This window comes from Neurospora hispaniola (genome assembly GCF_033458365.1).
Source record: "Neurospora hispaniola strain FGSC 10403 chromosome Unknown B0T23scaffold_1, whole genome shotgun sequence".
Lineage (NCBI taxonomy): Eukaryota > Fungi > Ascomycota > Sordariomycetes > Sordariales > Sordariaceae > Neurospora > Neurospora hispaniola.
The window spans coordinates 2,186,742-2,211,202 of NW_026944406.1; the positions used below are offsets into that span (position 1 = coordinate 2,186,742).

The following is a 24,461-nucleotide window of genomic DNA, read 5'->3' on the forward strand; positions in this document are numbered from 1 at the left end:
ATGACGCCCGGGAAAGAGCTTGGTACGATGGAAAACTTGATGGGATGGAAGGAGATCGCGTGCACATCGCATAGTACATAATGTATCTTGCCTTTCATCTCAGGTCTGGACATGTCGTCTGCCCCGTTCACGCATCAACCACCAACATCCCGACACGAGCCGACCACCATATCTCGGTTGGACTCCATCCTTATCCCGGCTAACATTGCGCTCCATCAAAAGTCGAAAGACGGCAACCTGTACGGAGACCCGGGGAAACAGGGGAGGAGATACGGGGTAGGCGCACCATCGCCACCACTCGGACGGCTTCCTCACTGCCCAAGTCCAGATTTCGTTGAATCGCTCTATACCTAGGTCAGACGGGCACGACTGGGTCAGATTTTACCCCAACAAATACCACAAAACACCTAGCTATCGGGGCCTCTGCTACGACGTTGGCGCATACCAAGGCAGGACACGCGCAGTATCTAGTAGGGCTAGTCTAGAGTAGCCGAATTGTTGCCGCGGACAGCGACGCTTTGATACGTCTGCGGTCGTGGTGTTTCCACTCGACTCTTTCACAAGCCAGAACATCGTCGACTCTAGCGGCGCCCATAGCTTGTAGGGAAACCCCTAGTAGCAGCCCCAGCGAGCCCCTTCTGCCCCTATTCGGTCAAGGCGGGAGCCCTGAAGGGCGTTCGGGCGACTTGTCCCGGCAGGGGTTGCAGTGCATTGTTGCGGACCCGCTAATTAACGGAAGCGACTTTTTCACTCGTTTCCCACTTTGCCTGTGGCCCTCGCTCTACTAGCCCTGGCTTCTCCGTGTGGTCCCAGCCAACGCTGTCGGCCCTGTCGCTCGTGAAAGACCGTCTTCCTCCCCCCAAGATGGCCTCTTTCCAGCTGGGCCCGGTCTCCGCTCGAGTCCGGGTTTCCACGCTTTCTTCGACAGCTTTCGGGCGGTGTCCGACTTCCACGCGCTTTACCAGACTCGAAATCCCGTTCTCTGCGTCGACACGGGCGCCCCCAGCCCACCAAATGTTTGGCCGACGCTTCTTTTCCAACCACATGCCAAAGCGGCCCAGGATGCAGTGGCACCCCATACCCATTGGCCTGGGCATTGGCCTCCTCGGCGTCATGCAGTTCTACAAAGTCTACACGAGAGACCGGGACGAAAAACGCCAGGCTGCCGTCGAAGGCTCCGAGCCTGGCCAAGCCGGCAAGCCCAAGAAGCGGCGCCGCATCCGGCCGGACGGCCCTTGGTACGTTGACCACGCCGACATGCTCAATTTTTTTTGGGGCGCCATGAGCTAACCACCCGGTGTTCAGGCAGGTTCAGGTCATGTCGACTCTTCCTCTCAAGGCCATGTCCCGTCTTTGGGGCAAGTTCAACGAATTGACCATCCCCTACTATCTCAGAGCTCCCGGTTTCCGTCTATACGCATACTTCTTTGGTGTCAAGTGAGTGAGACCCGGGCTCCTCCCTTCCTCTCTCTGTCTTGTGCTGACACGTGCGCTCCAGTCTCGATGAAGTCGAAGAACAAGACCTCCACAAGTTCCCCAACCTCGCCGCTTTCTTCTACCGCACTCTCAAGCCCGGTGTCCGCCCCGTGGATCCCAATCACAATGCCCTGGTTTCGCCGTCCGATGGTCGAATACTCCAGTTTGGGCGAATAGAAGGAGGCGATATCGAACAGGTCAAGGGTATGACTTATACTATCGATGCGCTCCTCGGCCAGAACTCTCCAACTCCCAGCATCTCCGGAACGACGCTCCTCGACGAAAGCACCAAGGCGAAATCGGTCAATGGAGACTTTGAGGGCGACGAGGAATTGGTCAAGAAGGACGAAGAATTTGCCCGCGTCAACGGTATCTCTTACACTCTCCCGGATCTTCTCTCTGGTTCCAAGAAGCATGACAAGCTGTTCAAGCCCAAGGATGAGTCTGTCACCCCTTCCAAGACTTCCGAGACTGAGGTGAGCGCCGAGCTTGCGCTTGGTGAGAAGCCCTGGTACGACGTTCTCTCGGGTGGCGAGCGCCACACTCTCTACTATGCTGTCATCTATCTGGCTCCTGGCGACTATCATCGGTTCCACTCCCCCACGGAGTGGGTTGTCGAGCGCAGACGTCACTTTGCCGGCGAGCTCTTCAGCGTGTCCCCTTACCTACAGCGCACCCTCCCTGGTCTCTTCACCCTGAACGAGCGTGTCGTCCTCCTTGGCAGATGGCGTTGGGGCTTCTTTGGCTACGTCCCTGTCGGTGCGACCAATGTCGGCTCTATCAAGATCAACTTCGATCGCGAACTTCGGACCAACAGCTTGACGACCGATACCGCTGCTGATCGGGCTGCGGAGCTTGCGGCGGCCAAGGGCGAGCCTTACCTGGGATATGCTGAGGCCACCTACGAAGCTGCCAGCCCGGTCCTGAAGGGTCATGCTTTGCGCAGAGGTGAGGAGATGGGTGGCTTTCAGCTTGGCAGCACCATCGTTCTTGTCTTTGAGGCGCCCGTTGCCGAGCACGACGAGTCCGGCAAGGTCATCAAGGGATGGACCTGGGACGTCGAGAAAGGGCGGAAGATCAAGATGGGACAGACCTTGGGTCATGTTGCGCTCTAATTTGAGCACATGAAAGAAACCTTGGCACAGCGGGAGGCGTTTGAAGGGACGGAATGATTGAAAACTAGACAAGACTAAGGTGGTGTATTCGGGTTTCGGATCTCTTCAACATGTATCCTTTGACTTTATGCTCTTTATATGATACCCCTTCCCGGGTAGCAATATCTACGTTGCACTCTGTTTCTCATTTTCTTTTCATAGGTATATATCTTTTAAGATTGAAAGCATCAAAAAAGTATTCATAGCATGTGGTTGGGATCTGAAAAGGGCAGATGGATGGACGGGCGCTTGTACATAGCTGGGAAAACGAAATATCTGTACCAAACATACACCGCGTGCAACTGTATCTTCAAGGCCATCATGATGATGCTGCGTTCTATCACATAGAGCTGTCGTCGTATAAAAGTGAATAAACATGGGCAATACTGTAGAATGAGATAAGTCCACACCCCAACCCCTACCTCGGGAGCCATATGTAGCGGCAAGTATTTTTAGTCTCATTTCCCCGCGCTCTCTCTTCGTTTCTAGAAATTACCTTGGACTCTCAAAATCAGAGATCCCGACGTTTCATCTCATCCCTCCAAAGTTCAGACCAGGGCCAGGATCAGGACATCGGCTGTCCGGCTCACAACATGGCACGTGCTTATCAGTTCAACTCTTCTGCTACAGCAGACTTCTTGAAACGAACTGGAAATGCTCTCAACCGAATGATGCTTGATAAAAAGGGGGGGTATTCATCATCTCTACTTTACTCTATTTCTAGTGTAGCAGCATAGCAGGTCCGTCGACCATACCGTGACCATATGAAATCGCTTCGCTTCTTAATATTTAACAAACACAAACACACGCAACTTTTCTTCCTTAGGTCCTCCTCCTCCCCTTAAGCAGAACCAAAGGACTTGAACTTCTCCTCCACCGGGCCGAAAGCCTTCTCACCCGCATCACCAGTCTTGCCACCAAAGACAAGCTGAGCGTTGAGCTTCCAGCTCTCGGGGATAGACCACGTCTCGGCGACCTTGGCGTCGATCAGAGGGTTGTAGTGCTGCAGGTTGGCGCCGAGACCCTCGGCCTCGAGAGCGACCCAGAGAGTGTGCTGGAGCATGGCGTCCGACTGCACGGCCCAGACGGGGAAGCGGTCGGCGTAGACGGCGAACTGCTCTTGCATGCCCTTGACGACGGTCTCGTCCTCGAAGAAAAGGATCTGTTTTGGTAACAAGGTGTTAGTTGGGGATGATGGAAGGAAAGGGGAGATGAAGCATCACGAAAGCGGGAGGAAAAAAAAAAAAAAAAAAAAAAAAAAAAAAAAAAAAAAGAGGGACAGGGGGAGGATAACATACAGTACCAGCAGCACCCTTGAACATGGCCATCTTGCCAGCCGTGCTAGCGAAGCTGTCCTCGGGAACGATAGCCTTGAGGGTCTCGGTGGTGATGTCCCAGAGCTTCTCGTGCTCGGCGCCGAGGAGAACAACGACACGGTTGCTCTGAGAGTTGAAGGACGAGGGAACGTGCTGAAGAGCCTCCTTGACGATCTCGTTGATGCGCTCGGTGGTCAAAGAACCGAGGTCCTTGGAAAGAGGGTAGTAGGTGCGGCGCTGCTTGATGAGGTCAAGGACCGCGTTGGCAGAGATCTGAGTGGAAGACATCTTGGATGATGATGATGTGTGGATGTTGCTTGTGAAAGTAACGGAAGGTTTGTTGGTGATGTTTGTAGTCGAACGAGAGATCGCGGTGAAGGGAGAAAGCGTCTTGGGCTTGGGAGTCGTGCTTCTTATGAGCCCAGAGGAGATGGTGGCTCGAAGTCTACTAGGGGCGAAGTGTCGCATAAGGACTGATAGGATCTAGTGTCACCCTTGCGATCAAAGGTGGAAACTGTGTCGACGGCGGTTGTTCCCTTGTCTAGACGTGGATGGCAACGGAGGAGAGGGCGGGGCTTCTGGACGTGGCAGGTTATGGTACGATATGGGTCCTTGTCAACTATTTTTTCGAATTTCTTCGACGTTCCGGATCTCGGTGGGGTGAGCGGTATGGAGTATGGAGCACTCGAGGGATGATAAAGGAAGGGGTTGAGGTTGTCACTGAAGGTATTCACGTAGGTCCTTTTGGAGGTTTATATCTGTGTCGCTCTGAGCGATCTGGATACTGAGCGTGGAGTAGAAAGAAGCCTCCATCACCATCGTAGACCACACGATGCCCATCGTCACGAATTGGCTTACTAAGAGCACTCATCTCTGGCTACATTACGGATGCCTTTCATCTAAGACTCTGCCGCAAAGCGAAGAGGGCAGAGATGAAACAAGCATCGTGAATCGCCATCTGTACCTCCTACCCCACACAGCGACGACCGTGGGGCCGGTCAGAAAGAGGGGCTATTCTTGGGTGTAGCGTCCAGCCGACCAGGGGTGGAGGGGGTTGTTGTTGGATTTTCAAGAGATTTCCAAAAGCTCTGTCAGCCATTAACAATACAACCGGAGACCAAGCTTGACCTACCACCCAATGAGACGGCGAGAAGGTTCTATATCGGGGATATTTTGCTCTATCCAGTTAGTACCGCCGGAAGCCGAAAGTTTTGTCCATGAGGCTCTGCGGTTATGCGCTCTTACCGCCCTGAGACCGCACAGACATTCTGTCAAACTGCGCCTCGTGTGATGACCAAGGCTGACAAAGCCGACCTTATCATTTTATTAAAAGCTTAGACAAGCAGAACACGGAAACGGGGTGGTCCCGGAGAGCGGTCAACTCTCAAGGTTGGGGAGGAAGCTCAGAGAGATCAAAAACTGCCCAGTCTCATATGTCTCCATCCTCAAAAACATCAACGAAAAACAATAAAAAAGCATTTGTTAAATCTTGACAAACAGCACGGCCTATAAGTTTTAGGTTCCGAGACCTTTACTGTCGCAAAACCCAATCTGGACTCAATCATGATTGACAACATCCATTTTTAGCTGGCTGGGCTCTTCTTCGTCCAGGAAGCTTTCACTCGGCCCGTTCATGCATTGTTCTCCTTGTTCATGCAGTTTGCGCTTTCATCATCGGAACATGCAGCCTTCTAATACACTTTCTACACAGCATCGGTAGCGTAGGTATGCGAGTCTTGAAAAGGTTCTCTACCTTTGCTCAACAAGTCGTCGACACTGTATGTAAAAAAACATGTTGTTGAGTGGTGAAATTCAAACGTGATATGGCGGGATCATCATGGACTATTACGTCACGGGTGTTGCCTTCCACATTGCCATTGCCTTCCAACGGCGAGTGGAAGGTTGTGGCGGTGCGCAGTCTGATTGGTCAATTCGTGTCTGTGACTTATGTACGAACAATTGATACCGCGAAACGGTGCTTTGGCCTGGTGTTTTCGATCACTTCGAGGTGCCTTATCCAAGAGGTTTGGGCAAAGGTGATGACGGCCTCGGGGCCAGAAGAACGCATAGCATTGAGGTCCTCGGCGAGGGTAATTATTTACCAAAGTACTCACTTTTGAGAATATAGTATAACTACACGTCAACGTACATCATCTAACCGAGCCCGGAGAAATCTGCGTAATGCATGAACAAACAGCTTCGCTCAACAAAAAGTTGTGATGAATGATGATACACTTCGAAGAGCTAATCCATACGTGCAAAAACAAAAAGTTGAAAAGGGAAAAAAAAAAAAAAAAAAAACTGAAAAAGCAATACTTTGACAAAAACCCGCCCATGCACGCCGGAAAATGCTGGTGTTGTTTTATGGCTTCACCCTTGAACGCCGTTTCTAGTCTACCCCGCCTGCCCTTGCCTTCCTTTGATATGTATGCTTGTTCATTTGGCCTGCGAGGCCCCTGCGATGTATTTTCCTTCTCTTCCCAGGGTCCAATACGACAAAGTGTGTCGCAACATTCAAAGGCCCAAAAGGATGTTATCGTCGTAAAACAGTGAAACCGATCACCACGTCTCGGCAATGTATTGTCCAACCTCCCTCTTCAGTTCCCAAAATTGCTTTGCTTCATCGTGCTCGAGGTTGCCCTTCTCCATCGCGACCTCGATCAGCGCCTGCTCGACGCCTTCGCCCATGCCCTTGGAGCTACCGCAGACGAACACCCTACCGTCGACTGAGTTGATGATATACCAGACCAAGTCCGCCTGGGCCTTGACCTCTTCCTGGACATAACGCCCCTGACCACGACGGCTTTCCACCACACGCTTGACCTCATCCTCATGCACACCCCACTCGCCGCTGTACAGCTCATCGACTAGCGAGTCACGGCAACCCTGGAGGACCCAGACCTTGTTGGCGCAGTTGGCGGTCTTGAGGCGGCGCTGGACGAAACCTCTAAAAGGAGCAATGCCGACACCAGCACCGATAAGTAGCATGGGGCCGTCAGAGACGAACTGCTTGGCAAGAGGGTTGGCCATCAAACCCTTGAACATGGGGATGTAAACCTCAATGTCCTTCTCGCCTCTTTCTTGTGCCTCAATATACTTGAGGGCTTGGCGCTGGAAGAAACCAGAACCGACTCCGTTGCGCGAGCCTGTCCTCCAGTCGGAAGAAGTATGGACGGTGACAGCAATCTCGATCAGTCGATGTTGCTTGCCATCGCGTCTCAAGAAGGACTCGTGCGGGTCGTTAGACAAGGAGTAGAAGCGGGGCATCAGAGGCTGTAGAACCGAGAGGAGCAAATCGAGAGGCGGCCTGGCGCTGGGGAAGGCATGGAGGAGCTGGGCAACGGTGATGTGCGGGCCGGTGCGGAAGTCACAGAAGACTCCCTGGCCTTCCGCCGAGCAGAGGAAGAACAGAATCTTGCGCTCGTCCTCATTGGTCGCAAACTCGGCTAGAATACGGAGAAGCTGTTTTGTGGGCGGGTAGGACTGGATGTCAGAGCACCATGTCAGGAGGTCTCTCCGTGTCGTGACAAGCTCACGGGCCTGATCTTCACCCCATACGGTGGGCCATCTGCCCTTGGTTGTCCTTAGGAGAACGGGCTTGTCGCGGAGGAAGCGGGGAACGAGGAGAAGGTCGAGCAGCTCCTCTACCATGGACTCTTCGTTGGGAGCCGAGACACCGATGGCTCCGCCGACCTTGAAATCGACGCCCTCATCCTCCGGGTAGTTTGTGACATCGATGTCGAAGTGAAATGTACGCTTCTCGGCGCCTTGGCCTGTCAACTCACGAGCGGTGTGAATGCGGGCGGGGAAGACATGGTGAGGCGGGTGAGGTTGGACAAAGGAGGGTGGCTGTATCTTGGTATCAAGGTCCTCCAAAGCCAGCTTTTGTACAGACTTTTCGAGATCGGTTGTGGCGGATGTCGTGTTACCATCTGTGTTGAGAGCCGCAGTGGACTCTGTAGGAGACGGCACATTGGACGGACGGCGAAGGGGCTGCAGAAAGGCAGTCTGTTCGGGAAGGTCGAGTATGTTGTTTAGGACAGTCGGAACTTCTTCGATCTTGAGGTTGAGAGCGCGGTATGCGTCGTTGTCGGGAAACTTGACCCGCTCATACTCGATGCCCTGCTTCTTGACCCTCTTGCCATCGGAAGTGAGGCAGCAACCACCACCGCAACACCTCTGGACCAATTGGGTTGTGGTCTCGCCCGTGATGCGTTGGATGTCAGCCGGAGACTTGACAATAAGGACAGTGGATGCGCGGCGGCGGCGCGGCTGCTCCATGTCGTCAGATTGGCGGGGTTCCTCGCTTTCGGAGTGTTCGGAGGACTCCGAGTATGTGAGGGACGGGGCCATGGAGGGCAGTTGAGGCTCTTCGGGTATGCTGTTTGCCGAGTGTTGGGCCATTATACGATCAACTTGGGCCGCCATTGTTGCGTTGGTTGGCTGTCTATAAGTACAGGATGTGCTTCGTCGGGATTCGCTCCTGTAGAGGAGGTAGGGTGTTTTTGTTGGAATGATAATATTAACAGGTAGTTGGAAGTGATGATGGTGGCCGGCCCGAACGGTGAAGGGTGAAATTCCAAGGTTCCGGATCTGATTAGATTACAATAGGCGAATCAGTATGAGAACCGCCGGAGATAAAAATGCTCGTGCACCGGCAAAAAGTCTGGGGCAAGTCTGTGGATCGAAAGCAAGTGGAAAGACGGGAGGCCAAAACTCGAAGACTCGGGATGGGACCGGAAGGCAAGAGGGAGGAGGTACGTGCGAAAGGCGAATTACCAAAGAATAATATGTATGCCAGGAAGAACAGCCGGCAAACAAAGGGCGAGCTCGGTCTGAAGGAAGGGAGGAAGAGAGGAAGCAGGAGCAGAGAGAGTCTAGTGTAGGGTGCAGTGGCCACAAGTTCAACAAAACCGGACGGGAAATCGCGATGTTTAATTATTTGCATGTCATAATGCAGCAGGGCTGCCGGAGCACCGGACTGAAGTCACTGCACTCGCTGGAGCATGCCGTTTTAGCACAGTACGTACGGGGAAAAGCGTTAACGGCTCTGGGTCCGTCGGCTTCGGCGGGCTGGCCCACCAATCTCTCGCCGATACCTATGGCGACAGAAGGGTCCCCGCACATCCATGGTGTTTGCAAACGAGCAGTCCTTCCGCCTTTCTCCGTGCTCGCCCGGCGTAACATGGAAAGGGGAACATGTTCCATGGCACCAGTTGCAACATCTCGGTGTGTAGTTGCCCTGATAGGATTATCAGTTCGCCCAAACCTTCTTGGAAATGTTTGAAACAAAATATCGCAAACTGGACGACATCATTAGGCTTATCAAGGTTACATCCCACGGATCATACATAGTACCAGGCAATCCCCCACGAACCTGGCTGTAGTGTAGTGCACAGGGGGTTGTGCAAACCGAGCAGCCGGGCAAGACGCCTTGCACTCAGCTTGTTGAGGCTACGTATGTACCCATCCCGGGCATGTGCTGACGACACCCTATAGGAACCTCAATTTTCCCTTTTCAAAAGCAGAATCGCATCGAGCCTGGAAAGGTTAGTCCGGGAGAACTGTCAGACTGTCAGGTGATTCTGACCGCTTTCACATCCCATTTTACTCGCACTTTTACCAAGATCCTCATTCCCCCTTTTATGAATTAATCTTGGGATCAGTCCATGACTGGTGACTCCATGGTCCTACCGTGCTGTCCGAAGAAAAGCCTCAGGTGACCGTAATTTTTTTCTATGGTGTCGGGTCATACCCTCCTCGACTTGAGTACAAGGCCTTGCTTGCAAGATGATTGCTCGCAAGACCGATTTCCCAGCGAGCTCCCCATATGGTGCAACGCTTCTCTTTTTAGAAATTTGCCAAAGGACACACAGACGCCGATGGGCGTTCCGAGTTTTATTCCCTATCATGAGAGTCAACCGTGAATGACAAGAGGTGATGTCGCCACTTTTTCCCATAATCATGCCGAACAAGCCAGGACGAAGCGTCAGGCCAGCTTGACACGCCCAGACAGGGCTCGACCTGGATCACACCAATTCTTCCCCAGAGCTGCCAAGGACACCAGCGACCACCCTAGGTAGCTCTGGGCGCCAGACACATGCACGTGTTCGTTTGTGGATAGCGGATTGCGATCCTCTTGTTATCGGCACCTTGAAGGACTCTGTGTATGTGCCTGTGCAAGTGATGAGGCATGAAGGCTTCGTCGAATAACTCCCTACAATCAACCTACCGAGGAAGCACTCCCCAAAGCACCGGGCACCCCCCACACGTCGTTTCTCGATTTCGAATGTTCTTGGAAGTTTCCTCTTGCAGCACTACCGAGTTGCCGACTCAGTGCGACTTCATGCTTCCATGCATATTATGGTACACTACCACCTGAGAGAGCACCGCTTAAGTCCAATCAAATCAACGAAGCCTACGTACACAAACTGAACTTCATCAACGACCTACCAACCGATTCCTTCACGCCTTTTTTTTTTTCCTTCGCAGTCCTGACAAGAAACGAACGAAACCCCCCTTCGATTTTTGGACCGTCACTCAAAAGGCGCTAGCAACCTCGGGACCTCCGAGTTCGGTGTTTTCCAACAGCTCTCTAGCACTGCAGTCACGGTGCACTACCACTGTTCTGCCCGCAACGAGCGGGCCAGCAACCTGGGCTCACACTGTTCAATCCCCGACGGAGCGGGCGGCCAGGGGGATCTAGACTGATTACAACCGCAAAGATTTATCAATCAGTTCCACTACTCATGATATCTCCACCATCTTGTTTCATCAGCCAATCACCTCTCGCAGCTATCCACAAAGGGTGGATATCATCCAAGTCAAGTGGACGTCGGGCATCGCTGGCGGCCTGGCCTGTTGAGATTAGATGATCAGATAATTCGAGATAACGAAAGAAATAACCGAGGCTCTAGAAGTCTGGGAGCTGGGGGTTGGGGGAGCATCACGATCTCAACAAGCTGTTCTGATCTAAGAGATGAGGGAGGGGTCAAGAAGGACAGGAAAGATAGGATTGGATGCTAAATGAACGGTTGGAATCGGTTATCTGATGCAAGAAACAAGATACTATGGCAACGTTATGTATATCCCAATTCAGCACATTACATTGCAACAACAAGACGACGGACAGTCCTCGTCAACCTTGATTCCTAATTGCACAGTTCAAGCTGAACCCCAAGATGACAAGTTCGATCCGGGGAAGTGACACTGACAGTGGCGCCAAAAGTATACGGGAAAGTTTCCAACATTTTCGAAACAGGATGTATCCGATGACAAGAACGAGGACGGCTTTCGTGATGAGTACACGTACGCCCTCTACCCTTGTCGTGTCGTTGGTCGTTGGTGTCATAATGTCGTACACTCGTACGATCCGCCATTGAGCAAGTATAGCTGCTAGAAAGAACTGAGAAGACTACGGTGCACTTCTAGACTAACCCTTCCAAACTAGATTCGTTAGTCACATATCAACCATGTTGCTATTTTCCTAGTAGTTTGTTGTATGGGCATACCTACCGCGACATTGTCAACCGAGCAGTGCCTTGGGAAGGGTCAATCTATCATCTTTCTAGCTCAACTCTCATTCAAAAAAGAGCACTACCTACCTACCTTAGCGCTGGTACTGTATCCTGGTACCATAGTTGCAAGAAGAGACAGGACTAGTACATAGTCCAGACCACTGGCTGAAATCCGCGCCGTTTGCTTCGTAACCAGTCTCTCTCTCACTGCACGCGTAGCGCCTGTAGAAGGCTGGGTGTAACAAACAATATGAATGAAACAAATGGCATGAAACACACAAAAATACAAGCTAAACTACGGGAAACGATCTTCCTCAGTCACTGCACCCCGGAAAATCATTGTGTGATTACTAAACAACCGCGAAAGAGACATGGAAAGACCGTTGGGAGTTCATGTCAAGCATGTCTCCATTGTCCACCATGCTGTCCCGATCCCGGTCCTGGCCAGCCGGCTCACTAATGTCAAGTGGGACATGGGACATGATCATCGATCGGTGTGCTTCCACTTGCGAAATTTTGGCGGTTTCTGGGTACGGTGTATACCAGTTCCTACTTTGGTCAGGCCATTCACTGCCAGTGTTGGACTACACTCTTGATATATAGCGCATACAAGGAACTGCTCCTTCCTTTCGTCGTGATATGCATCCGCAAACCAAGTTACCTGCTAGGTATCTTCTTTTGTTTATTGATTGAGCTCCCAAAGACTGTACCACTCAATACACGATCAAAAAGCACTCGTTCGCTTATCGATTCATGTAGACACATTCATCACCCAATCCATCCCAGATGCTTCGGCTCTTGGCCCAGGATTATAGCTGTCCCTAGTCGGAAAGGAAATACAAAAGCCAATCGAAGAGATAACGTATAGTAAGTTGTATTCCGCTCACGAAATATCCATTTTTCCCTTAGTCATTGACTAAGAGTCGACCATGAAAAGGTGAAAACATTCAGTCCGCTGCGTGTGTCGGTCTTGGCGCGCTTTCAGAGAAGTACAATCTGGTTAAGCAGAGCGCGCGGAAGAAAACAGTAACAAATGAACGTAAAAAAAAAAACCAAAACTATCGAGATGAGCCAGCTATCCATGGGCAAATTAAAAGAAAATTTGAAACCAGAGACAACGTAGATAATGGGTTACCATCCTGCCGGTCCTCAGACAGGTTCTAGGTATCCAAAAATGGATCTTCTCGAGTTCTCCTTACGCAACTAAGTGAGTCTTACACTGTACTCTTGCAAAGTACCAGGCATTCCGTAACACTCCAGCCTGGTATCGAGAACCTAGACAATAGCACGCTATCTCTCGACCGAGCTTCTCGATATATGTCTGTTATGATCGCTAGTCATGCCTCGGTTTTTTGCGTTCCAGCAAGTGTCGACCGCCGGTATGACTATGTCCTTGAAGTCTTCCGGGGTGACTCGGCCGATAAAGAAAACCTTGTAGTTGTGCTCGATCGTCATAAGCTTCGAGTAGTTGACTCGGGACTCCATCGCCAGAGTCTCGTGGGGCGAATCCAGCATTTCAATCTGTATTGGCTCGAACCCCAGCTGGGGTTCTCCTTCCAGACTCTGGGGCTGGTTTCCGACATGGTAGGCGATGCCATGTTGCCTTGGCTTTACGCCCGTTTTGCTGCATCCTCTTTTGAGATATGTCAGAATAGGTCTGGGCTGTGTTAGTATGCCACAATATTGAGACTACGAGAGAAACTTGGTGACTTACACACAGGTACAGTTGCCTTCGTCGTTTCCGACGACGATGTAACGCCGGATGGACGAGTAGAACAGGTGGGTTGGGTCCTGTGTAAGATCCCTCTCTATTTCACATGAAAGCTCGTTGAGATTGACACCAGCGGGCTCTGGCCACAAAATCTTGAATACCTGGAAACAGAATCAAAAAACAAGCCCACACTTGCAGAAAAAAGAACATATGATGTACTTACCGACCCTGGGTTGAATTTTGAGGAAGGGTGGACTTTGTAGCCTGCCCCAGGCTATCAGCGAAGAGTCGGTGGATATGGCACGTTTGGTTGAGGTACTTACGTTGGTCAAGCGGACCAGATATTGATCTGTTCGTCGACACGCTGTAATCGATAGCACCGGAAGGAAGGCCTAGAGGTAGTAGATACCCAGCCCTTAGTGCAAGGTTCATTGGCAGCATGGTCTGCTGACTGTTCGGATCTTCGTATGCTGTAGCTGATGAAGGGTCCGGAAAAAAAACGCCAGCATTGAAACCATTTCCAAATTTGAGCCCATTACTGCTTTCGGCACTCTCTGCTGAGGGCGACGTAACCTGACCTGTTGCTGTCACTTGGTATCAGTGTAGCTCTCAAAGCTTTGGAGTGTCACATACATTCAGGCTGTTGGCCGCCATCTCCGTTCCAACGACTGCTGGTCTGAGAACCTCCGTTGGTCTGCGTTTGTAAATCGTCCTCCGTTTCGAAAAACGGTTCGTCATCGTCCGGTTCGGCCGAGATCTTTCCCAACTTCGATGAATAACCTCGGTTGTTCGTTTTGCCTTTCCCGTTACCCCTGTCTCTGTTCCCATCACCAGGGCCTCTATTCTTGTATCTCGCTCCTGGTTCTGAAGGCTTTCCCTTGTCACTGAAAGGCGGTGTGCGATCTTGAGAAGCTGGTCCTGCATGGCTTTGGAGTTGATCTACACTGGCATTAGGTAGGAACAAGGTGAGCGTGGGTAGACTTGGTGTGGACTCACCTCCACTGTAGCCCGGTTGTGATCTATGTGTGTAATGTCCCGTACTGTAGGTCTGACTAAAGCCCGCCTGACTGAGAAACTGTTCATGCAATGCGGGATTCGAATATGTGGAGGTTAGGTAGCCTGGGCTTGGAAATAGCGTGGCCTGATATTGTTGGTTCGGAAAGGGTTGGGGCTGGTAAACTGTGTTGGGATACGGTTGTTGCTGAGGATATCGATATGCAGGAATTTGGTATGTCTGGATGTGATATGCTGAATTCTGGTCATAGACTTGTTGGTGTCCGATGCTTGTTGCGCCAAATCCATCTATAAGATCTTCCACCCCGTCGACCTGTTGGCCAGTGTGATGTTCATCTGGGGTGTTAGACCAGCCTGAGGACGTAGGCACCCATCCGGCGGGCCATTGATCTTGGCCATTGTAGTTCATGCTTGACGCCAGTTATCTTTGGCACACGGCCAAATGAGCACTCGAGGCTCGGCAGGACTGTCCAGACTCGAGCAATACCACGGAGCGTAGCCACCAGTTGACTTGTTTTCTGAATGAAATTTGAGAAAAAAAAAAATGACGAGGCTCCAAAAACAGAGGGCAAGTAGGCCAATTGCCCACCGTACATGGAAACCGTCGAGTCCCCCGTGGCGTTGGTCACACGCAGAGCCTCACTAGGAGTCAATGTTTCAAGGTGATGGTCGACGGATGACGGAGGGGATCATCTCATGCGGCCGGCGCCTTTGGTGAAATATCGAATGCAAACACGATTGGTCGAAGAATGCCTGTGACACTCGATGTTGGATCTTATTAGTAGTCTTCCGAGCTTAGTTGCTGACGCTCATGATGCTTCTGAAGCTGTTAATACAAGCGGGATGTACTGTACCGCTTTGACGAATATATAATCCTAGGACCAAGAAGCCAAATTTGCAGAAGAGAAAGCGTTGCGAATATCAACATGCAGAAAAGGTAGAGGAGGAAAGTTGGGGCTCGACGGTGGCGGTCTGACAGCATGGCAGCGCAGTGGCTGTGTGGTTGCGCTCACTGCCCCCGGTTACCTGTCATTGAAAGACCCAGGTGCCCTTTTGACAATTTCCGTTGGCTGGATCCTAGAATTTGATGTGTCGCCAGTATGTCTTGGATTTTTTGGCCAATATTCGGCAATACTTGGAGAGCCTTGCGAAAAGTGTAACGTTCGCGGAACTGCGGGTGATGCGGAAGGAGGGCAAGGCAACCACATGAATCTGTATAATCACCACGCAGCCTTGCCAAGTCACTCAGAAGAGTGGTAAAGAGTGGTCCAAAAATGGAAAGAAGAGCAAAAAGTGTTTTCCGATTAGGACAAGCGTGCATATCGGTGGGAGTTGCATACAGGCCCGCGATCTGGCATGTTGAGCGATGACCGAGACTACCTACCTATGTACGAGCGGATGCAAAGACTGCGGGGCAGAGAGACACAAGTCATGTGTCTGGAGTCAGCTTCGAGTTTGGAGATGAGGACTGGGGACGGGAATGCGAAAACAGAACCATGAGAATTGATGGAGATGAATGATTCTATATCGCGGGTGCTGCGTGGAAGTTATTGGATGGTGACCGAAGTGTGGCCATCGCGGATGAAGCGAAAACAGGCAGTGCTAATGCCGCTTGCCGAGATGTTGGGGAGTTCGAATTCGCCCAATTCAAACGAGAAAAACTTGCAATCTATAGCTGACTACACTACCCCGCGGTCATCATCAAGGCCGAGTGGCATATTCCATCTCTTCCTCTATACCTGGATCATATGCTTAGCTCAATCGCTCAATCGCACTTTCCCTTTTGTTGTTATGAATGAACCTCACCACTGCAGTCTCCACGACAAGAGTGGCTGCAACGAGTCGACCAACATAAGGCAAGCGCCAATCTGAACAATCTCAAATCTGGTGAGTACCTGCCCTGCTTTATGGATGATTGATGACTTTCCACTACGTATCTTGCAGCGACAACAAACCCTTTGCGCCTGCGAGTGTCCTCGGTCTCAACCGCCTTCCTTGACAACTGATAGTATCAAGATTGAGTTGTCCCACCGAGTGCAGTTACACCCAGGGTTGTCCTTTCCTGCCATCACCAGGCATCTCCACGTTGGCAGGATTGTGCTGATGGAAAGCTTTTGGGAACCCCGTCGCATCATGGGGAACGTTCTTGGGAGCGGGAATGGTCGAGCTAGAGACAATGTTGGTTCCTAGGTCTCCCGTCGTCACAACTAGAGGTATGGTGTACTGGCCCGATGATGCTTGAAATAGCTATAGTGCAACCCACCTATGCGAGACCATCGACTTACATCTCAACGCGCTACCCCGTCTCTTTCGAATGTCACTGCAAGCCGACCAAAGGGAATATTTCATTTGTTTCTAAGTACTGTAATGGCAAGTAGGGCTTGATACCTGACTTTGTGTATGTAAGCAGATAAAGACTTGATGAAGCCATTTAGAAAGGGCGGCTGTTAAGCGCGCCGAAGTGGCCGGGAAGATTCAAGGGTGTCAGTCAATGGGAAAGCATAGTAGATTGGATGTTGGCAAAGATCAAATTTGTAAGGGGGTATCAATCATCGCAGGTCGGTATGCGGCTTTACAAGTATCATACATAAAGAGACAGAGAGAAAGACGCTCGACACCAAATTCAAGAAAGAGTAACAAGAATATGATCGAGAATAAAAATGGTAAACATAAAAACCGCCTTCGGCAAGGACGTTGGCATTTATCCAAATCATCCACCCGTCCACCCAGATATGTGGTATAAATAACCCTGACCCCTCCGTTCCTGTTCCCAATCCCGGTTTACCACCGACCGTGCCGCCCACCCAGTTGTTGTGTCTGTTTCGTTCATTCATTAGGAAGAGACCCCTCTCTTCATCCCATCCCGTCCCTATGCCTATTTCCAACCCATTTCTCGCCGAAGAATTGTAACAAACCAAGAGGCCGAAGATACATAAGAAACAAAAAGATATAGATCGAGAAACCTTCTTGTGGTTTCTTGTTGTCGCTAAAAGATCCCTATCATTTCCTCCAGTTTGAACTCCATTCCATCATTATATTGAAACACCACCCAAAGCCCAGTTTAATGGTATCATCGCCGACAGCAAATGAAACATGAGAAGAACCAAGGAAGCTTTTTGATTTTCGTCCAGCCTGACCCCACTTCGTTGGTTACGTCATTGCAGCATTAGCAGCCTCCTCGCCTCTTCCTTCTCCTCTTCGGTCGGGTCATCTGAAATCCAGGGGCCCTTCTCCTCTTCAGTCGCGTTGAGGAAGCCCTCTGTCCTCCTGAGGGTCTGGACATCAAGATCCGTCACGTACGACTTGCCATCCTGGAGCTTGATGCGCACCTCATGCTCGGTCGACAGCATCATGTCGTCCTTGGCCAGACGACGGGGTCCATCGAACACAGCGACGACACGCTTCTTCATGGTCATCTGGCCCTTGTCGAAGCCCCAGCTGGAAGGGTAATCGCGGCGGTTCTTTCGACCGCGTGCCTTGCTTTGGAGAGCGACGCCACCGCGGGAGTGGGTGAGACCTCGGGACTTTTGCACACCGTTGGCGGGATTGCCCTTGGTCTTCCTGGAAGGCGAGCTCTTGGGTCCACGACCGCCGACGGGATCCTCGCTGTCATCTTCATCGACCATATCTTCGTCTTCATCGATGTCATCCATCTGGGTGGTCATTGTTGTGGTAGTCGGGAGGTTGTTCTTCTCGAGAGTGTTGTGGACGTCGAGATCGTTTTCCACTTCGGCCAACCGCTTTGCATTGATGGCTTCGGTGGGGTCCTCCTGTTGCACAATCCTCAACACGCAGTCATCCAAATGCTCGTAGAAGTCTTGGGCGTTGCTAAAGGTCTGAGAGCATGTCGAGCACTTGCCGGTGGCATCGGGTGCGTAGCCAGTCAGCTTCTTGTTGCCAGAGTTGCCGCCGTTGACACCGCCAGTCTTCTTTCGACTGTTGGGCGGTGTCTGTTCTACACCATGGACGGCTGTTAAGTGACGCTTGAAGACGTCGGCGCGGTTGAACGACTTCTCGGCCGCTGAGCCGGAGCCCGGGCAGAAGCCGCACACCATTGTTCCCTTGTAGTGTGTTAAAGTGTGGCGGTTTTTGTCATACTTTCTCGCGAAGCCCTTGACATGATACTCGCATGTCGCAATGGGGCATTTCTCTGGCCTTTCTGTTTGATGAGTGAGCATGTGAGCCTTCAAATCCTTGAAGGTCTTGCCGCACTCGGGATGAGGACACCTCTGCTTCTCCTTTGAAGCTTCATCTCCGCTGTATGGTTGTTCGGATAAGTTGGACTGATACGAAACCAGACTTTGCCTTCTTTGTGGCTCAAGAGGTGCCGGGAAGGGCGAGTATGCCGGGTAGTTGTTGTTTTGTAGGAAAGGCGACGTGCTGCCAGTTCGGAGCTGAGGGGATGCGGAAAGAGCAGGTGAGCCGGGATATGCGGAGTTAGGAGCAGGGTACATTTGCTCGTAGCTGGGCATAGCCATCGATCGAACTTCGGGGTGGATCAAAGAAGGGTCTGTTTGTGAGTGAGCAGTCAGCAGTCCGCTTTTGGTAAATAAGTTCAGAATCTGACAGAGGAAACCAACACGAAGAATCAAGGGGAGGAACGAAATGCCAGCTTGACTGAGTAAAGAAAGAGGAAACTATGCGAGAATTTTGCGGCCTTCGGTCCGCATAGTGTTTACCCCGGGCAGAGAGTAGAGGAGAAGGGAAACAGGAAGAAGTAGAAGTGGCAGGAGAAGAAAGCACAGGGTTGGAAGCCATTGAAGACGAAGTTGAAACCATGGAATGGGTCGCCGAGCTTGTCGGCAAGCGTGTGTCGAGGACCAGACCAGTCTTGGGTGTTGTGGTATAGGATGTGGAAGAAACACAGGAAGGGGCAGGAAGGCTCTGAGACGGCGGAATATGAGATCTAGGGATCTGTTCAAACTCACCGACAAAGCCGGGGCCTTTGGGAACCGAAAATTCGAAATTGGGGTTATAGCCATCCAGAGGCGTGAATGAGTACTCATTGCCATGGAAGTACTCGCCTTGATCGACAATACCGGGGCTCACACCGGGGCCCAAAGGAGCTCCCCACGAGGCTAGGTTGCCAGGGTTCGAGAGCGGGGAGCCGGCGTTTGATGAGGATGCGCTATGGCTATCGACGCTTAGGTTGGAGTCTTCGGGATACAGGCTGGGGGACTTCGCATGGTACATGTTGTACGGCGCATCGGCATACAAAGTGGTGCTTTGGTCGTAGGCCATCGATGTTGTGTACTCCTGGGATCGGGGTGGGTAGTATTCAGGGGAAATGCCCATATCTACGGGAGTTGAAAACATTCCTCCCTGCGGGGGCTCTGGGTAATGCATCGTGTATTCGTCGGCTTCGTAATGGCGAGCAGTCGCCATATGTCGGAGCAGGAATTTTTAATGATGGGTATAGAAGCGTCGAAGATATGGTGGCTTGCTAACAATGAGCAACAATCCTTTCGCTATAAATCTGCATGTCAGTCAAACTCCGCTGGGGAATCCGGTCCGTCAGTCACTCACCTTCGCAAGTGTATTCACTGGTTCAAGGTCTTCGAACACAGAGTGACTGGATAGTTCGCAACTGCTAACTTATAACAAGGCGCAATCGAAAGCCGGGAGTCGATTGAAGGGAACGGTTCCTTGGTAGTGAGTCTCAGACCGTGACTTAGACCTCGTGTCGTGGTGAGTACGGGAACACGGATGAAAGTGATTGGTGGTGGTATGGTGGTATTGAGTGGTTATGATCAATGTGTCGGATTATCGGATGATGTGAGTGTCTTGATTCTGCAAAATACCCTTCGTCTTTGGATCAGTCCTAATCCCTTACTGTTTTTTTGTCGTAGTGTTTGGGTGGGAGTGAGTTGGAAGGAGTGTTGATTATGATCCTCCGTGCTGAGCTTATCCAACTTGGGAAATCGTCGGAAGCTTCAGTCGATGTAAACACTCTTGTTCCTGGGCTGATGGTGAAAGAAGGGGCAAGAGAGGCGTAGTTCAAGATGATCGGGGCGTGTGAGGTTTCTATATAGCCGGAGCCTCTTTTACGAACTGCTGGTATCCCGGAGGAGCGTGGAGCTCGGTGGGTATGAGAGATCTGGTAGGGCTCCAGTGGCCGGCGAGCTGCGAGCGAGGCGTAGTACATGCATTGGGAACGTACTAACACCAGAGTCTGACAGGGACAGGGGAGACGGTGCAGGGGCTAGGAGGCCAGAGACAGGGGGTGCTGGTGTGGGAGAGAGGGGGCAGGGTACAAAGGTGTGTGTACCGAGAGACTTCGTTCTTGGGAGCTACGTAGCGAGGGTAGGCACCATCATCGACCCTGCTGCCCATCCACTGAATGGGGCTCATGCTCCTGAGGGCGCCGACCGTGGAACTACTGTGTAGGTACCCTTGTACCATCGTCATAACCGGCTATCCCTGTCTTCCCATGTCCCAAATCGTCGACAGACCACAACTCGGCCCTTGGACGACCGCACCCACGAGCCCTTTTGGATAGTGTGGTTGGGTGAGAGGGGGTTGCGAAGCGACTGGGCGAGACCTCTCGAGAGACCGTTTAGTATGTGCGATGCTTGTTCCGTACGAAATACCGACACAGCGACACCACCAAGAGTTCAAGACCACCTCTTGACCGGCACAGTATGGAGCAGGGGCCCCGAATATCGATCGCTAGTTTAAGGTGGTGACTGGTGATGTTGACTTGTCCGTGGGTTGACTTGGGCAACTACCCCGTCAAGCCAGTTGGTACCATTTCTCGCCCACCATCAAGATAATAAAGATAATGGGATTGGGGTTCTGGACTGTGGAATTATTGGTCATTTTGTCAGTCTAGCTCCCGTCTCCTGTGATGTTGATCTCCCCCGTATGTATCCGGACCAGGTTAAGGACCTTGTCCCTGGTCCCTGCCCAGGAAGGGCTCGCGGGTTGGAAATTGGGACGCCGTCTATCGAGCATTTCCCAGAGCTCAAGAGAGCATCCGGAAGCGAGACATGCTGTCGCAAATCTGTTCTCGCCCCTGGATGTCGTTTTTGTTGCCATCTTTTTTTTTCTTTTTCCATCTCTCATGATCCGAACAGCCAGTCATATCTCGTCTGAACATCATACAAGTGCGGGTTCCTGAAGAGCCGATGCAGTGGACAGGCGAGGAATGAGGGTACGAGGCAGAACCCACGAGGCCTGGATCCGTTGTCCCTCGGAGGACAGCACGAGCTATTGGGACTCTAGCATGGCAGCTTGATCCACGCACCGTCCTTTACAGACGGCGCTGGTGCTGTGTCCATCCTATATCTCGGCCTCAGGCCTCTCATTCTTACGCATTTTACACTTTTCCACTGTGTCTTTGGATGTAAGCACTGTCTTGAGCGGAAGCCATCCGAACGTAGGGAAATTGCATCCATCACTTTGTCTACTCCAAGACGTGTACAAACTTGATGATGGGCGTTTTGCTTTAGCACACTGTACTGTAGCCGGGTGAACCACGAGTCTTGTCAACGGTTACACAGCCGGGTCGGAGGAGTTCAGTCAGTCGTACACTAGGTAGCAGACCCAGGTAGTTACCGATGTTGTCTCGCGGACAAGGCACCAGATTGGGGAGCCCACCACCGCACATCAGGCTCTCGAGTCGAGTCTGTAGCCTCCGAAGTCGAAGTGGCACTCTTCCGTCACTGCTTGTCCCATTGCCAGACCAAGGACTGCCTGTTGCCTCCAAGGGATCTGCCAGACACAAAGTTCAGTGGCCAAAACGCAAGAATAACCTGCCGTCCACGATCGCCAACGTTCAAACTGGCGTCCAATACGATTTGACGCGCATCGTGGACTGTATGGGTATGCGCCCAGCCTTGTTCTTGTCGCAGTTGTAGGGACTCAAGGTCGCAATCTCAGTCGTGGTCGTGGTCACGATATCGTGGAGGTGGCCGTATCCTCTGAAGTCAGGGAAATCAAAAGATATTTTTATGCATTCCTGGTGCCGTGCAAGCCGCTGCGCATACCCGACATATTGGATGTGCAAGCCTGCCGCCCGCAGCGCCCGGATGGTTCCATGTAGTACCGTAGGGACTGGCGCTGCAATGTGCCCTTGGGTGCTGCAATGGTGCAGTGGCTTGACATGTCCTCATCACCCACTGACTGCCCGAAAGGGTTGATTGTAACTTGATTGGGGTGGCTGCTGGTGACGGGACTCGTCCCCACCAATGGAAATCAAGGGGGTTGCAGCCAGCGCGGATGGGTGTTACTACTGCAACAGTAGACGGCCAGTGCGCTAGAGGGCCAAAAGGGCAGAAGGGTGTTGCTCAATGTGTGTTTTGTGCACCCCAAAATAAGGTGCACAGCCTTACTGCCATCACCAAACGGAAAACCTGGAAGCCTTCTTTGTTGCAATCGTGGCTTCGATGTGTAGCTTGTTGATGGCCTACCATCCGCGATGCCATAATTGAACGCTTTCTTTGCTTTCCACGATGATGTGTCATGTACTGTAGTTTATCTTGCGCCCGAGACGGCTTGCTAGTATCTGGGGATGGTGGTGGTGGTGGTGGTGGTGCTCCGTGATGTGGAATCTCGTCTCGAGACTGTGAAATTATCACGGGGCCTTCACGGCGAGTCTGGAACAGCGGAACTTGCCCTGGGCATGAATTCCCTCCGCTCGGTAACCCGTTCCCATCGCATCGCGCTGCCTGCTGTTCGTCCGGTATTCGTCCGGATCGCAATCCGTGGTCCCTGGTCTGTCCTGGTCGGTGCAGTGCCAAGCGACGAAAAGCGGAGTACATGGCAGAGAATGTCGGGCAGAAAGAGCGCCGCGTCGGGGGGGGGGGGGGGGGGGGGGGGGCCCATGGGCGGGGGGCATCGTGGGCACCGGTGGACGGACTGGGACACTGCCATGGGGGCCAAACATTGTGTGTGCACATGCGCTTCTCTCCAAAAAGGCAACATCGAAGCGATTTCGCAAAATCGAGCCTCATTGTCGAGTTGGTGGGTTTGGCTTCTTTGGCGGTCAAGAATTCGAAATGCACGAGAAAGGACAATTTGCAATTTCTGGCGGGTTTACGCTTGTTACGGTCGGTTCAAGCGAGTCGGAGCCGATGCCTAGGTAGACTGACTAGATTGAGAAATGGTTCTTCTCCACCGCGCGAGTGGACAAGAAGAGGAGTTTGCGAATTTGCCATTTTAACAAAAGTGGTGAACGTGAAGAAGAGGGGACGGCGCCTATTCAACACCTCGTGGCATGTTTGGTCAACATGCTCTTTTCTTGTTGAAAATCGAAATGTTCAGTTCTTTCTCTGGAAAGTTGAAACATGGGCAGCCACCGATGAACATGGAAGCAGGCAAGAAACGAACGCCTTCGAGTTCTGCAAGCACAATTTGCACGCCCGTCTGCACCTTCCCCGTACGCGGCGTTCATTACCTAACGTGCAACTGAAGTATTTATCTCTACCTACGTAGGCATGCACAAAGGGTACAATCTAGCGCGCTGTCCCTTTCGAACGGCAGTTCGTTCGATATCTACATGGATTCTCCTACACTGCAAGTAGGTACAGTAGTCGCTGCGTTCGTTCAGTTTGCTCTGAAACTTTCACACGCACCGTGACCTTATCCCCAGATCCTCAACACCAAACGAAACAAAACGCAACAAAACCCAATGTCACCGCAGAGCCTCGCTCGCTACACTAGCCTCGTTTTCGCTTTCCTCAAGGCGTCGTCATTATCGCCATCCGCGGGAAAACTCTGGAAATGAAAATGCAAATTCGCAGCAAGCCAATTTGACCAATTGGCTCGTTCTACTGCCGCAATAGTAGGTACCTAACCAGTCGCGGAGTAGTCCATCATATTCTTTTACGTATGCGCCTGGCTGTAAGCGTAATCTTTGCATCATTGGCATGGACTGCACTGCACCGAACTTGCCCACGTCGTTACGGGGAAAAGGCAGTTTGCAGAAAGCAAATGACAGGCTCCGCGGTGGTGCAACCGGCAATTCGGCTGCTGGAAGAAAAAGACAACCTCACACCAAGGCTTGTGTTCATTATACTAGTGTACCAAGTTTTTTGAAGATCAATTGTTCGACAGGCCGAGTCAAAACAAGATATGTACCAGACCCGTGATCGGCGGATTTTCCGTGCCTGAGCCCCGAACCTCCTGGGCGGAGAGGGCGGAAACGACGACGAACCGTTCCCCCGGCGACCCCAAGGTGATGGAACTCGTGCGGTGGGACGGACAGTGCCCGGTGCGGGCGGGGCAGTGGGACATGCAGTGAGACAAGCCTGCCCCGCCAGAGACAGGGACA

At 51.8% G+C, this 24,461-nt stretch overlaps 6 protein-coding genes across 6 annotated transcripts; 1 reads left to right on the top strand and 5 right to left on the bottom strand.

Moving 5' to 3' along the window:
• Positions 1-489: 489 nt before the first annotated feature.
• On the top strand, positions 490-2,683 carry B0T23DRAFT_11380 (phosphatidylserine decarboxylase proenzyme 1 mitochondrial precursor). The gene is made up of 3 exons (XM_062831911.1): positions 490-1,238; positions 1,306-1,437; positions 1,499-2,683. The coding sequence occupies exons 1-3, from the start codon at positions 865-867 to the stop codon at positions 2,589-2,591; spliced, it is 1,599 nt and encodes a 532-aa protein (XP_062696847.1). The 5' UTR covers positions 490-864; the 3' UTR covers positions 2,592-2,683.
• Positions 2,684-3,316: 633 nt separating this feature from the next.
• B0T23DRAFT_11389 (Nitroreductase-like protein) lies at positions 3,317-4,596 on the bottom strand. Its single transcript, XM_062831913.1, has 2 exons — positions 3,929-4,596; positions 3,317-3,792 (listed from the first exon to the last, which is right to left on the bottom strand). Exons 1-2 carry the CDS (start codon positions 4,412-4,414, stop codon positions 3,472-3,474), a joined length of 807 nt encoding a protein of 268 aa, XP_062696848.1. The 5' UTR covers positions 4,415-4,596; the 3' UTR covers positions 3,317-3,471.
• Positions 4,597-6,234: 1,638 nt separating this feature from the next.
• On the bottom strand, positions 6,235-8,865 carry B0T23DRAFT_369444 (riboflavin synthase domain-like protein). The gene is made up of 2 exons (XM_062836516.1): positions 8,726-8,865; positions 6,235-8,539 (listed from the first exon to the last, which is right to left on the bottom strand). The coding sequence occupies exon 2, from the start codon at positions 8,372-8,374 to the stop codon at positions 6,506-6,508; it is 1,869 nt and encodes a 622-aa protein (XP_062696849.1). The 5' UTR covers positions 8,375-8,539; positions 8,726-8,865; the 3' UTR covers positions 6,235-6,505.
• A 3,544-nt stretch (positions 8,866-12,409) lies between these two features.
• B0T23DRAFT_11431 (uncharacterized protein) lies at positions 12,410-14,897 on the bottom strand. The gene is made up of 6 exons (XM_062831919.1): positions 14,171-14,897; positions 13,808-14,113; positions 13,498-13,752; positions 13,398-13,438; positions 13,178-13,335; positions 12,410-13,096 (listed from the first exon to the last, which is right to left on the bottom strand). Exons 1-6 carry the CDS (start codon positions 14,595-14,597, stop codon positions 12,754-12,756), a joined length of 1,530 nt encoding a protein of 509 aa, XP_062696850.1. The 5' UTR covers positions 14,598-14,897; the 3' UTR covers positions 12,410-12,753.
• Positions 14,898-17,182: 2,285 nt separating this feature from the next.
• B0T23DRAFT_11414 (uncharacterized protein) lies at positions 17,183-19,820 on the bottom strand. Its single transcript, XM_062831917.1, has 3 exons — positions 19,715-19,820; positions 19,117-19,656; positions 17,183-18,698 (listed from the first exon to the last, which is right to left on the bottom strand). The coding sequence occupies exons 2-3, from the start codon at positions 19,571-19,573 to the stop codon at positions 17,344-17,346; spliced, it is 1,812 nt and encodes a 603-aa protein (XP_062696851.1). The 5' UTR covers positions 19,574-19,656; positions 19,715-19,820; the 3' UTR covers positions 17,183-17,343.
• Positions 19,821-21,965: 2,145 nt separating this feature from the next.
• B0T23DRAFT_306151 (uncharacterized protein) lies at positions 21,966-23,014 on the bottom strand (the record flags this gene model as incomplete). Its single annotated transcript, XM_062834357.1, has 2 exons — positions 21,966-22,286; positions 22,949-23,014. The coding sequence occupies 2 exons, from the start codon at positions 23,012-23,014 to the stop codon at positions 21,966-21,968; spliced, it is 387 nt and encodes a 128-aa protein (XP_062696852.1).
• Between the last annotated feature and the right edge of the window lie 1,447 nt (positions 23,015-24,461).